The following is a 13,747-nucleotide window of genomic DNA, read 5'->3' as shown; positions in this document are numbered from 1 at the left end:
TTTGGACACATAGGATAACATGCTGGGGGGTTTACTAGCTGTAGAAAAAAAGGTCAAAAGTCAAAAAACAGCCACTGTAAAAATGTCAAGTGTGCATGAGGACTGAAAGTGAGTGCGTGTTGACAGGTGTGTGCTAAAAAAACGGTGATAATGAAGGTAAGGTGAGGATAAACAATGTGCAGTGGAGTGAAAAAAAAAAGCAAGAAAGTGTCAAGCAGAGGAATGAAAATGTGTAATATGAAAATAAAAAATAGATGAATAATAGAGGAGAAGGAGAAAAAACAGGGGACAACTTTTTTTTTTAGGAGGGAATAAAGACATAAAGAATAAGAAAAGAATAAATAAACCCTTATCCTTCCAATTCTTTGCAATGCTGGAGACATGATATGCTGCCACCAATGGAGCACAATCATATAGACAGGAGTCAGCTGCAAAGAGGCAGGAAGAATTCAGTGGTACTGAGATGCAAGAATGGATACAAAAGCGGGTGACAGTAATATCCTTCAAAAAGAAAATAACAGGCATTTGTTTACAAGGCACATGTCAACCATTTTATTGCAGCAGTCAGCAGTGGAATTTGAGTCATTTTAACCTCCCTAGCGGTCTGATTATGTCCATATTTCTGTGCTCAAAGCGGTACATATTTTTGCATGGGAATATGTAGTTTTTTTTATTGTAGGTTGTAATTTTTAGGAATAACTCACTGAAATCTGTCTGAACAAGAGTCTAGTAAACATCCCGGGTATGATAAAACTTGAAACACAAAATCATAAATTATAATTTAATAAATAATCATAAAAAATAATAATATAATATTAAATTTAATTTAATAATATAATCAAACCAAAAACACTGAAATCTGAAATAGAGCGCCAAGTTCGCACATCACTGAGCAAAGTCACAAAATCGTTTTCAGTGTCTGATGACGAATTTCCCCACGAATCATTATCACTCAATTCTGCAAGTGGTTCTGATTTACTATCGCTGTTCTCTAGCCGGTCTAAAACCGCTTTTGACCTAAAGGGACGCTTTTGGACGCCATGGACGTTTCTCAGTTTCCAGGCAGAAAGATCAGTAAACATGCAGGCAGCGCACAGGACAAAGCACTCGGGACAAAATGTATGTGATATGCTTTGATACAGTAATGTTTTATGTGATTTTAGTGAATGTCACTTTTTGTCATTTTCAAATTTCCCACCGGTTACGTCCCCGTATGTCCCGACGCTGGCAGGGGACGGAACCCAGATGACAGATGCCGGCATCTGCCGGATTACATTGCTGGGGACACTGAAGGAGGGACATCGCGGGAGCGCAGGACAAGGTAAGTGATCGAGGGATCCCAGAGCAGCGCTGCATGGTAAACCCGAATGTAGCTCTGGCTTACCGCTTGTGGTACTGAAACTTTACACCGAGCTACACTCGGGAAATAACGCTAGGGAGGCTACAATGCTACTTATTATTATTATTATACAGGATTTATATAGCACCACAATGTGCTCAGCTCTTTACAATATGATGGGAGACAATACAGCAACAATACAGTTCAGTACAAGAGGGTTAGGCGGGCCCTGCTCCTTGGAGTTTACAATCTAAGAGACAGAGTTATAAATGGTTCCCTCCTTTCATCAGAGTTCTTAGTGTTCCCCCTTAAATTAAAGTCCTCGGGGTTCTCTCTATACTTCAGAGTCTGCAAAGTCGACCCTTACAGTGTATGGGAACTCTGTGAGTTCAGATGTAAAGGGGAACTCTGTGAGTTCAGATGTAAAGCGAAACTCTGCAGCTTTAGATGTGAAGGGGAAACTGTGGATTCAGATGTAAAGGGGAGATCTGTGGATTGTGGTATAAGGGGGGACGCTTGTGATTAAACCCATATAATTAGAAATGTTATTTATTCACAGAATATATGTATATTGTATCCTACAAAAAATTAGCCGTACAGCGCTAAAGTGTTCGGGTTTGGCTTGAAGAAAAGGTGGCAACTCTACCCAGGACGGCAGGAAGGGGGCCCGCTGCAAAATATGGGGAATGGTCCTGCTGTGGCACCGTAATAAAGGGACCACAACTGGGGTAAAGGGCCCTGGGCTCAAAGGGAAGGGGGTCAGGGGGGCCCATTATGGTTTCTTATGCAAGGGTCCTGAAGGTTCTAGTTACGCCTCTGTCTAGAACTATGGGTGAAATGTGATATAGGGGCGGTCCTAGATTAAGGCTGTCAATGTCAAGTTTGTAGATATTCTTGCTAATAAATGTGGACACCACCGATCCCTCTGGTGTGCTGTAGCTTTTTTTTTTGCACGTCATCCAGTTAGGGATTAGATCTACTTTCCCTTTAGACTTTGAACAATGTCACCTACCCTATGTGATTCCAATAGCATGTATATTATTGTACAAATCTCTCAGGGCTCATTCTCGCCATGTGCTGCGTGGGCACATACAAAATATTGGTTTTCTATTTGCTTCATTTACACCAGCGGTCAGTAAATGGCAGATCGCGGTCCATGAACAGCCCCAGTAGCACTGCCGCCCGGACCACCAGCCTGCAGTGACAGATCTGCCGCTGAGCAGGGCAGTCGTCATGGCAACATGACATTATGTGTGTGCCCCGCCCTTTTTAGCTCACTGTCTCTCTGACTCCCGCTCTCTGCATCCAACAAGGATTCCAGCACAGCTCCTGTCTGCCCTCAAGGTAGGGTGTAGTCTTACAGGGGAACTCTGATTGGCACAACATAGAATGTGACCATCAGAGTGCCCCTTAATATAAATGTGCCCATCAGTATGCCCCTTATTTTATGTTAAGGGGCACTCTGATGGGCACATTTATATTAAGGGGCACTCTGATGGGCACATGTGATGGAAAGGGGCACTCTTATGAGGAATATGATGTAAAGGGGTACTTTGAGTGTAAGGGGGCACTCTGACAGGAATACCTGATATAAGGTGGCTATGTGATGGGGATACCTGATGTAAAGGGGCACTCTGATGGGGAATATGATGTAAAAGGGCACTCTGATGGGGAATATGATGTAAAAGGGCACTCTGATGGGCACATGTGATGGAAAGGGGCAATCTGATGGGGAATATGATGTAAAGGGACACTCTGATGGAGAAATATGATAGAAAGGGGTACTTTGAGTGTAAGGGGGCACTCTGATGGGAATACCTGATATAAGGTGGCAATGTGATGGGGAATATGATGTAAAGGGGCACTCTGATGGGCACATGTGATAGAAAGGGGCACTCTGATGGGGAATATGATGTAAAGGGGTACTCTGATGGGGAATATGATGTAAAGGGGCACTCTGATGGAGAAATATGATAGAAAGGGGTACTTTGAGTGTAAGGGGGCACTCTGACAGGAATACCTGATATAAGGTGGCAATGTGACTGGGATACCTGATGTAAAGGGGCACTCTGATGGGCACATGTGATGGAAAAGGACATTCTGATGGGGAATATGATGTAAAGGGGCACTCTGATGGGCACATGTGATGGGAAGGGGCTCTCTGATGGGGAATATGATTTAAAGGGGCACTCTGATGGGGAAATATGATAGAAAGAGGTACTTTGAGTGTAAGGGGGCACTCTGACAGGAATACCTGATGTAAGGTGGCAATGTGATGGGGATACCTGATGTAAAGGGGCACTCTGATGGCGACACCTAATGTAAGGGGGCACACTGATGGGCGCACCCTATTTGGACCTCGGCCAGAAGAATATTTTAGTGATCGGACCTCCTTGAATTTTAATTCAATATCCCTGATTTACACCATAATGTTGTGTTGCATAAATGTAACCTGTCTGCATTTTAACAGAGTGCAACACCAATGTGTATAAAAACACAATATAGGTTAATGCAATGCACAAAATGAATATTAGATGCACATCAACGCACATGTATTTTTCAATGGCAAAACTGCATTTTTGCTTCAACTGCTTCACTGGCTGCATAGGATTATCTTTGAACATTTTACATCTGCCTTTACTTTTATCATTCTCATTCTTTAATATAATTCTTTATAAATAAATATATATATATATGCAGCTGATAAAGAACACACAAATTGTCAGGTGACGTATGAAAAGATATATCCATACTAATGGAATGTTCTCAGTGTATAACATCTGTTAATAACGTAATTTTTACTCTTTGCTTTCAGTGAAATGGTTGAAAGTCAGCACCTGTGATCAGTAGGAAAGCACACGGAGGAGTGTGACAAGGAGGAATTGTCGGGGAATGCAGAGTCGGGGTGACAGGGGCACAGTGGTGCTGCATTGTCACTGATTTACTGTATTAGGCAAGCCTGAAAACAGCTGTGCCACTGATGAGCCAGATCCATTAAAATGAATAAGGCAGATGCTTTCATGGAAGCAGATGAACTGCTTTGCTTTGAAATAATGCACATTGAAGTGATACTCAGCTTAAAATAAAATGTTTTGAAGACACTAATGGCTATGGCCTACCTTTTAAAAAAATTCTTTATCTGTGCAGGCAGGTGTTGGCTCAGTCAGTGTCTTCAATGCTGTCTTCTAGCACTAAGCAAGAGAATCTGGCATTGAGACTCATATTTTTAGGTATAGGCAGCTTCAGCACAGAGTATAACAGGACAAGAGAGGCCAATGTGCAGATAAAGGGAGGGGTACGGCTCCTACCCACCAAAGTCCATGTGGTAACCCCAGGGCTGGTACTAGATTATTTTGCACCCTAGGCCAGACCATCTACTCCCCTCCCTCCCCCCAAAAAAATTGTTTTTAAAACCAATAGAACATATTAAATCAACAAAACATGAAACTGCTAAATTTCTTTTAATTTGCAAAAAGAGGTGCCATGAGATACCATCAGCACCAATATTAAGGACATCAGTGTCACAGACGGACTGTATCTGTGGCTGGCAGTGGCAGTGGTGACAGTTGCAGTGAGTGGAGAATGATGGATCCACACTGACAGATCCCAGGCTGAACAAGCAGCAAGTACCTCGTAGCGTTTTACATTTTTAGTATTTACTCATGAGGACCTCAAGGTCAAGGTACTTGTACAGTACTGCTTGTATACCATGCTCTCTGATTTTTTTTTTTTTTTTCCAAAATATTTTTATTAGAAAGTAAGGTATAGCAATATACATACAAATACGGATCACAGTCCGAACATAGACACATCATATAGCATCCCGTTTCGCAGACGGGTCATAGGTTTAAACAAAAGTACGCGTCTGGTTGAGATATATCCTTAATGCAAATGTATATGGCTAACCAGTAGATACAAAGAGTATAGTAGATAAATCAAAATGGGTATAAGGATTACTGCCCTATGTACTGGTGAGTCCTTATGTCGGGTGAATGTGAAGTGTTGGGTAATGCTTGCACAGGATGACTTATATGCAGGGGCGGACTGACCATTTGGAAACTCAGGCACTGCCCGAGGGCCCGGGGTCAGTAGGAGGCGCCATGAGATGCCCCTGGTACCTTTTTCATAGGCTTTTGAGTTTGGGCAAGGACACAGGGGCCCCATTATCCCCTATTGCCCGGGGGCCCCATGAGTTGTCAGTCCGCCCCTGTTTATATGACAAAATTGTGTGTCCATTTCGGGAGCGGTTGAGCCATATGAAATCAGGCACACCTGTATGAGAGATTAAATGCCATATTTGTTGGGAGTATATGAATAATGAAGGCGTACAAAAAGCTTGAGATAAAGAAATCTCTGATTTAAATACCCATCAATATGGCAAGACTTCTCGGAGAATTCCTTGTATCTTTATATACTGGTAATAATAGAACCAGGCAAGGTCTGAGGCATTGTGAAGCTGAGTAATTGTAAAGCAGGACTGATAGCTGGATCTCCATTGCGACAATGGAGGCTTTTTTTTGTATGTCTCATTAAAATGAACTGTTCTCAAGTTATACAAAAATCTGGAGGTAAAGTTCAAGCCAAACACAAATGAATGCAGCTCTGTATTGATTAATATATTCATAATTTTTTTTTTCACACAAATAGTATAGGTACCTGAATTCTACTTGGCATCAGCCTTTCTCAGTCCCTGTACAGCGGAGCTCAGACTGGAAGATAAAGATGCAGCACAAAAAGTTGTGCTGCAGTGCTCATGTACTGATAGGGGGAAAGAGCAGAATGACAGAGACATGAACTCATTAGTCTTCTGCTTCTCCTTCACTATCCAGTCAAAGGCAAGACCTGCAAGGGCTTTTTCACACAAGCGACTGGGAAGCAGTAAAAACAGATGACTGATACTCATTTTTATTGCCCTCCAACCACCCACCTGAATCTTAATATTAGAGTTTGACAGGGTTGTTCCCATGCTGTGATGCTTTACTTTTCAGCTGCAGCATTTTATTTTGGGCAACAGAAACTGAAAAGAGGCACCACTTGCCAAAGTTGCCTTTTGAGACCATTGGGGCTGCGGGACACCTGCCCCGAAACCATGATTGCTGCGCAGTAGTGCGGCATTTACAAAGTTAAATCAGATTTTAAGGGAGGTGATATAACGCCTCCTCATCACCTGTGAAATGCCCTCTAAAAAATCATTTGAATGCAGAACACTCTTCAGAGGACACTGCATGTATGAAAGAACCCCTAGACCCCATTCACACATAGCAAATGGAAATGCATGTTTTTTGCACATAGAATCATTGGGTTGCCCTACGCACGACAAACGTGGCAAAGTAGCTCTTGGAGCTTTTCGCCATGTTCTTGTTTGCATGGTTTTTTGACTCTGCATTTAATCGCATTTGTAGAGCGCAACAATTTTTGTGTTTTTTGCTGTGTTTGGGGTTCCATTAACAATTTATAGCACCACAAGTGTGACACATGTGTTTGGGGCGCTCTGGGAACACACAGTTGTGAACAGAGCCTTAGTGTTACTTATCAGCAGCAGAATTAGTATCAGGTCTTGCCAGATAGAATTGTGCTGTGTGGCAGAGCCAGGGCCGGTACTTCCACTAGGCAAGCTAGGCAGCCACCTACGTCACACTGCCACACAGGGGCGACTGGGCGCAGCACAGGCCGGCACTGTCTCTGTATGTGACGCCACCACATCATGAATGATCCTCCAGCTGAGAGGAGGGGCAGCAGAAGGGAGGAAGAAAGGACAGAGGAAGATGATGGGTTTCTGGGGCCAGTGTAGCAGCTGAGCTGCCGCTCCTTCCAGTGTTCCTCTCAGACTCAGTCCATTACTGCAAGCTGGCTGGCGACTGCTGATCACTGTGGAGTTCCAGCCCTTCTCTTCCCATTTATCAGTGGAGGCAGAGCTGACCCTGCAGAGGAAGGTAATGGCTGACTCTGATGTCTCGTGTCTGTGTTAGTGTGACCCGGCATGCATGCATGTGCAATGTGTCAGTGAGTGATAACATTATCACGATCCCACAGCCTTCTAGTGCCTGCTGGGCCTGCTGATCTATGTCAGTGTTGGTGGTGGTGTGTCACTGTGTGGGATCGTTCAGTTCAGGTGTTCTCTCTCTGTTTATGGGCTAGGCTGCCTGCTGTCACATTTTATCCCCCCCCATTGCCTGGGGAATTTCAGTCTGCTATCTGTGAGAGTGTGGATCCATCATCCTCCACTCACTCCAACTGTCACCCTGCCACTGCCAGCCACAGATACAATCCATCAGTGACACTGATTCTGTCTTTAATATTGGTGCTGATGGCATCTTATGGCACTTATTTTTGCAAATTAAAAGAAATTTAACAGTTTCATGTTTTGTGGATTTAATATTTTCTACCATTTTTAATTTTTATTATTTATCTATTTTTTTTTGGGGGGGGGCGCAAGCAGCTGGTCTTGCCTAGGGTGCAAAATAGTCTAGCACTGTCCCTGGGCAGAGCTATGTAGGTCTCAGAACTGAATGGACAGATATGCAAACCTTTTTGCAGATAAAATAGCTCCCATTTATATATCATGGTATTTATCTACGTATTTAGCAGGGTTCCTGGAAATAAGGTTTAAATACAGTTTATATTTAGTTAAATCAACTGCTGCTTTATACATCAATAAATGTTCTGGTTTTGCAGAGTTCCCCTTTAACTATCATCATTAATAACGTCAGGTCTCTCACCTCCCTCAGCAGAACAGATGAACACGATATCACTGAAGGGGCCATCGCCTTTATTATTGTACACGCCAACTTTCACTTCAAAAGGCGTGAGCGGCGGCGTGCTTTCATCTCTGTAGATAAACTTTGAGGCATCGGAAGAGGTCACCATTTTCTCTTTCCATCCCCTGGTGTCATTTGGCCTGAATGCCACGATGTAACCAAACCCCTCGCCGTTCTGAAATTCTTCTGAGACGGGCTGAAAAAGTCAGCGCGTTATTTATTATTAAACAAGGAAACCACAGTCCTGTGTCCACATACGCACATGAGATTGCAGGTTGAGTAAATATAAGGAATAACTTCACAATAAAATGAACGCATTCGACTGGTCATTGCTGAGATAAATTTAATAAAGGATAAACATACCTCCCACGTTATAACCAATTCATGGCGCCTTCCACTTCCACCGCTGACATTTGCTGGGGGAGTTTTTGGCACTAGAACAGAAAAAAAGCTACAATAGTAAACCTTAAAATAAAAATCCATTATTATCAATAAGGCTGGTGGATGAAAGGATAAAGAAAAGGGAAATGAATGATTTAGCTTACCCTATGTGAAATATATTAGACTGCAGTCTATTTTGGCATGTTAGTCAGTATATTCAGGTGATTTACAGCTGAATACAGAGCAAAAGGAAACTATCATGTTCAAAAAAGATAATCTTTTCCTGACAATATTATGATTTCTCTTTCTTTGCTCTGCTGTTAGTTTTAGTTAAATGATAGAAATCCTTAGTTTCCATCTTACATATTTTTCCAAAGTCACAACATAATATGTGATAACAATACCGTGCGGTCATGCAGAGATGTCCGTAAATCAGGGGCGGACTGACCATTTGATAACCCAGGCACTGCCCGAGGGCCCGGGGTCAGTAGGGGGCCCCATGAGATGCCCCTGGTACCTTTTTCATAGGCTTTTTTGAGTTTGGGCAAGGGCACAGGGGCCTCATGATCCCCTATTGCAAGGGGGCCCCATAAGTTGTCAGTCTGCCCCTGCCATAAATCCAATTTTTTATGAGCTTACCACTGCACTTACAAGGAAAAGGGACACATCATTTCACAGTCCACACATTCTGCTTTGGATTTCAAAAACAGAAATAGATAAAAACAAAAAGTACCAACAATTTGTATAAAAAAGAACAGAAAATCATCAGCCAGATCAAAAAACTATAAAACACCCGGCTGCAGGTGGTATCTATCCTAACATTGTGCGTGGACTTGGTTATAATTGTATTTATTACTCTGACATCATGGACCTTTAGATTTAATTTTTATAGAAACATTTCTCATGTATTCTATTAATCTAGGCTCTGTTAAGTATTAAGGCAGCTGCAGTATAACCACCTCATGTTAATCTAAAGTAACCCTATATCCACCCTATTACATTGTAAGCTCTTATGAGCAGGGCCCTCTTCATATTCTTGTTTTTTTATTGTATTGCAAAAGTACTGTCTCCCTTTATATTGCAAAGCACTGTGCAAACTGTTGGTGCTATATAAATCCTAATAATAATTATAAAAATAATTACAGATTTTCCCAATTACCTATATTCCATTTCCAACTAAAGGTTGTATAAACCAATTAAAATATATCTATATTGTGAATAAAATTGTTAACATCATATAAAAAATGAATACTTGAGTGATAATCTCAATATTACACCCTAATTTCAATTACACAGATACATCTCCTTAAATGAAGACGTTTTACCTCATTTCCCTTTTTTTTTTTTTAAATCATTATCAAAGAATATTTAATTTGTGTTATTTTATACTTTATGCACTTTGAAATGTAACCTTCACTTTACCATGATTACTGTGATCACATTGTTTATCAGATTAATTTAGCCGGCACATAATATTTTGAAAACTTGTAGTTATATCAATGATTGTGTCCATGCCATGTCTCATCCCAGCACATTCCTCTCATGGGAAAGAGAAAAGGAGGGAGGGGGGAAATCTACACAAACCTATAAGACACACAAAGGATTGTAGGACCAAAAGGCCTAGCACACCCATTCACACACATACACGATCATCTCTCTAAATTCTCAAACATTTTTCCCATTTTTTTTCACAACACATGCATATCATTCTCTCACTTTCTTTTCAAAATTGTCCTGCCTAAATTAGTTTTCCTTATTTTGTTTTCTGATATCCCTTCATCCCATGTACTACAATTCCATACTCAACTTACTCCAGTTCTTATGATAAAACGGGCAGCCATAGTGCTCATCCCATCTTCCTTCTCGGACCACATATAAAGTATTCTGTTTGACTCTCATTTCTCTGTTTTGGCTTTTTCCCAAGTTTTAGAATTTACTAGTTGTGGTGCTTTACTCTAAATTACCAATTTCCACAATTTAGCATCAAAATTTCCCCTTATGTCTAATGTTACATTGTTTGTCACCCTTCATCCATCCTGCTCAAATAGAGAGCTGTTCCTCTAGCTGTTTAATCTGCATGATTCCTAGCCCCCGTGAACTTGGTAACCCTGTTACCCATTGTGGATCTCTGTCCAGTTTAACCATTTATCTAGGGCAGTGGTGGGCAACCTTTTTTTTCAACTGAGCCAAATCTCGCCAAAACCATGATTGAAATTTATTTTGAGAGCCACATTTTTAAAACTGAAAATACATCTCCCATATAGTAATTCATCCCCCATAGTAATTCATCCCCCATATAGTAATTCATCCCCCATAGTGTAATTCATCCCCCATAGTAATTCATCCCCCATCGTAATTCATCCCCCATAGTGTAATTCATCCCCCATCGTAATTCATCCCCCATAGTAATTCATCCCCCATATAGTAATTCATCCCCCATATAGTAATTCATCCCCCATAGTAATTCATCCCCCATATAGTAATTCATCCCCCATATAGTAATTCATCCCCCATAGCAATTCATCCCCCGTATAGTATTTCATCCCTCGTATAGTATTTCATCCCCCGTATAGTATTTCATCCCCCATATAGTATTTCATCCCTCATATAGTATTTCATCCCTCATATAGTATTTCATCCCCCATATAGTAATTCATCCCTCATATAGTATTTCATCCCTCATATAGTATTTCATCCCCCCATATAGTATTTCATCCCCCCATATAGTATTTCATCCCTCATATAGTAATTCATCCCTCATATAGTATTTCATCCCTCATATAGTATTTCATCCCCCCATATAGTATTTCATCCCTCATATAGTATTTCATCCCCCCATATAGTATTTCATCCCTCATATAGTATTTCATCCCCCCATATAGTATTTCATCCCTTATATAGTATTTCATCCCCCCATATAGTAATTCATCCCTCATATAGTATTTCATCCCTCATATAGTATTTCATCCCTCATATAGTAATTCATCCCTCATATAGTATTTCATCCCTCATATAGTATTTCATCCCTCATATAGTAATTCATCCCTCATATAGTAATTCATCCCTCATATAGTATTTCATCCCTCATATAGTATTTCATCCCCCCATATAGTATTTCATCCCTCATATAGTATTTCATCCCCCCATATAGTATTTCATCCCTCATATAGTATTTCATCCCCCCATATAGTATTTCATCCCCCATATAGTATTTCATCCCCCATATAGTATTTCATCCCCCATATAGTAATTCATCCCCCATATAGTATTTCATCCCCCATATAGTATTTCATCCCCCATATAGTAATTCATCCCTCATATAGTATTTCATCCCTCATATAGTAATTCATCCCTCATATAGTAATTCATCCCTCATATAGTATTTCATCCCTCATATAGTATTTCATCCCTCATATAGTATTTCATCCCTCATATAGTAATTCATCCCTCATATAGTATTTCATCCCTCATATAGTATTTCATCCCCCATATAGTAATTCATCCCTCATATAGTATTTCATCCCTCATATAGTATTTCATCCCCCCATATAGTATTTCATCCCCCCATATAGTATTTCATCCCTCATATAGTATTTCATCCCTCATATAGTATTTCATCCCCCACAGTACTATTCCCCCCCCCCCTTCTAGTAAGCCAAGTCCCCCGTGTCAATTCACTTACCTTTTGCGTTCCTCTCGCTGTCTTCCCACGCCGTTCGGGTCTTCAGGGCGGACTGTGAGAGGAGCCTAGCTCCCCTCCCCTCACGTTCGGCACGCTGCCCCGCCTACACACATCCTGACAGCCACATCCGGATTAAAAGGTCCGCGCGGACTTTTGGGGCTGCCAACCGAGAGGAGGCAGGGGAGCGGCCGACCGAGAGGAGGGAGGGGAGCAGGCGCCCGGCACACAGAAGAGCCGCATTAGAGTGGGTAAAGAGCCGCATGTGGCTCGCGAGCCGCGGCTTGCCGACCACTGATCTAGGGGCTCAGTATAGGCGGAACCGCACCTTCGGTTCTCTAGCGCTCCTCTTGTACTGGGCATTTTCTTAGCGTACCTTATTACCTTTCATTCCCTTAAAACTTAATTTAACCACTTCAAATCGGGACACTTTCACCCCCTTCCCGTCCAGGCCAATATTCAGCTTTCAGTGCTATCACACTTTGAATGACAACTGCACGGTCATACAACACTGTACCCATATGAATTGTTTAGCATTTTTTGAGACAGATAAAACTTTATAATGTTAGTATTTATTCACCACTAGGATTTTAAATTTTTTTGCTATATAAATGAAATTTTCTTATAAAATTTTGCAAATAAATAATCTTTCTTCATAAATCTTGGCCAAAATGTATTCATCTTTTTAGCAAAACAAAATAACCCAAATTAGTTTATAACCAAAAATTTAAATGTTTAACATTTTAATTTTATTTTTTTATATTATTATTTATGTATTTTTTTTAACATACTGTTACCCTAGAAGTACAGTGTCACCATAGTGACACTGTACTACTTGTGGGGTGTGATGGAGATTTTTTTTTTTACAGTGATTGCTTTTATACCCATAAAGTTTGTAAAATCAATCACTTCTCCTTTTCTCCAGCTGCATTCATGCAGCCATTGAGAAATACTGTGCGAGCTGTGATTGGTCACAGCTTGTCACATGGTACAAGGCTGTTATGAATAGCCTTGTACCATGTGATCTTTGTGATCATTCACAGATTTCACAAGTAGGAAGCAATCATGTCAGGAAGTGACATCTTGTTTACTACTATTCATGTGATCGCTGATTGGCCAATTAGTGATCGCATGAATTGGGACCTCACACAGAGGTCCCGTACAGCAATCTGTGTTGGTACGCGCAGTGGAGGTGGGGGGATGTTTAGAAACGTCCACCAGCTTTGGCAGCACTCCCGCCCAGCCATTTATCCACATGGGCCGGATGGGAAGTGGTTAATGCCCATAATGATTGGCCAGTCTTCTTTTCTCTTCTCTACATGTGCCTATATCCTCTTGCATCTAGATCTATTACAGCAGATATGTGCTTCATATAACCTGTTAACCAGCACCATTCTTCCTTTTCTTATCTATAACACTCCAATGGGCAGTAGACAATGACAACATAACATATAACCACCAATCAATACAATTCGATTAACGAGAGTAAAATAGGTACCCTTTGTCCCGAAAACGCCTTACCGATCCAGGAAGTCTGATAAATCAATGTAAGCAAGGGGCTTACCATAGTCGGCTAATTATCAGAAATTC

At 41.2% G+C, this 13,747-nt stretch overlaps 1 protein-coding gene across 2 annotated transcripts in view; it reads right to left on the bottom strand.

Annotated features, from left to right (window-relative positions):
- Nucleotides 1–13,747, bottom strand: part of CNTN5 (contactin 5) — a 607,120-nt gene that overhangs the window by 77,712 nt on the left and 515,661 nt on the right. For both annotated transcript variants that reach the window (XM_089687252.1, XM_089687253.1), the window contains exons 16-17: nucleotides 8,461–8,531; nucleotides 8,059–8,293 (exon numbers count right to left, since the gene is read on the bottom strand). In XM_089687252.1, the coding sequence (XP_089543378.1) occupies nucleotides 8,059–8,293; nucleotides 8,461–8,531 (306 nt within the window). The remainder of the gene's footprint in view (nucleotides 1–8,058; nucleotides 8,294–8,460; nucleotides 8,532–13,747) is intronic.

This window comes from Staurois parvus, unplaced genomic scaffold (genome assembly GCF_062004578.1).
Source record: "Staurois parvus isolate SC_StPar_1 unplaced genomic scaffold, SC_StPar_1.0 ptg000422l, whole genome shotgun sequence".
NCBI classification, from domain to species: domain Eukaryota; kingdom Metazoa; phylum Chordata; class Amphibia; order Anura; family Ranidae; genus Staurois; species Staurois parvus.
The sequence above is the reverse complement of the archived record's forward strand: the minus strand, read 5'-3'. Positions and strand labels throughout refer to the sequence as shown.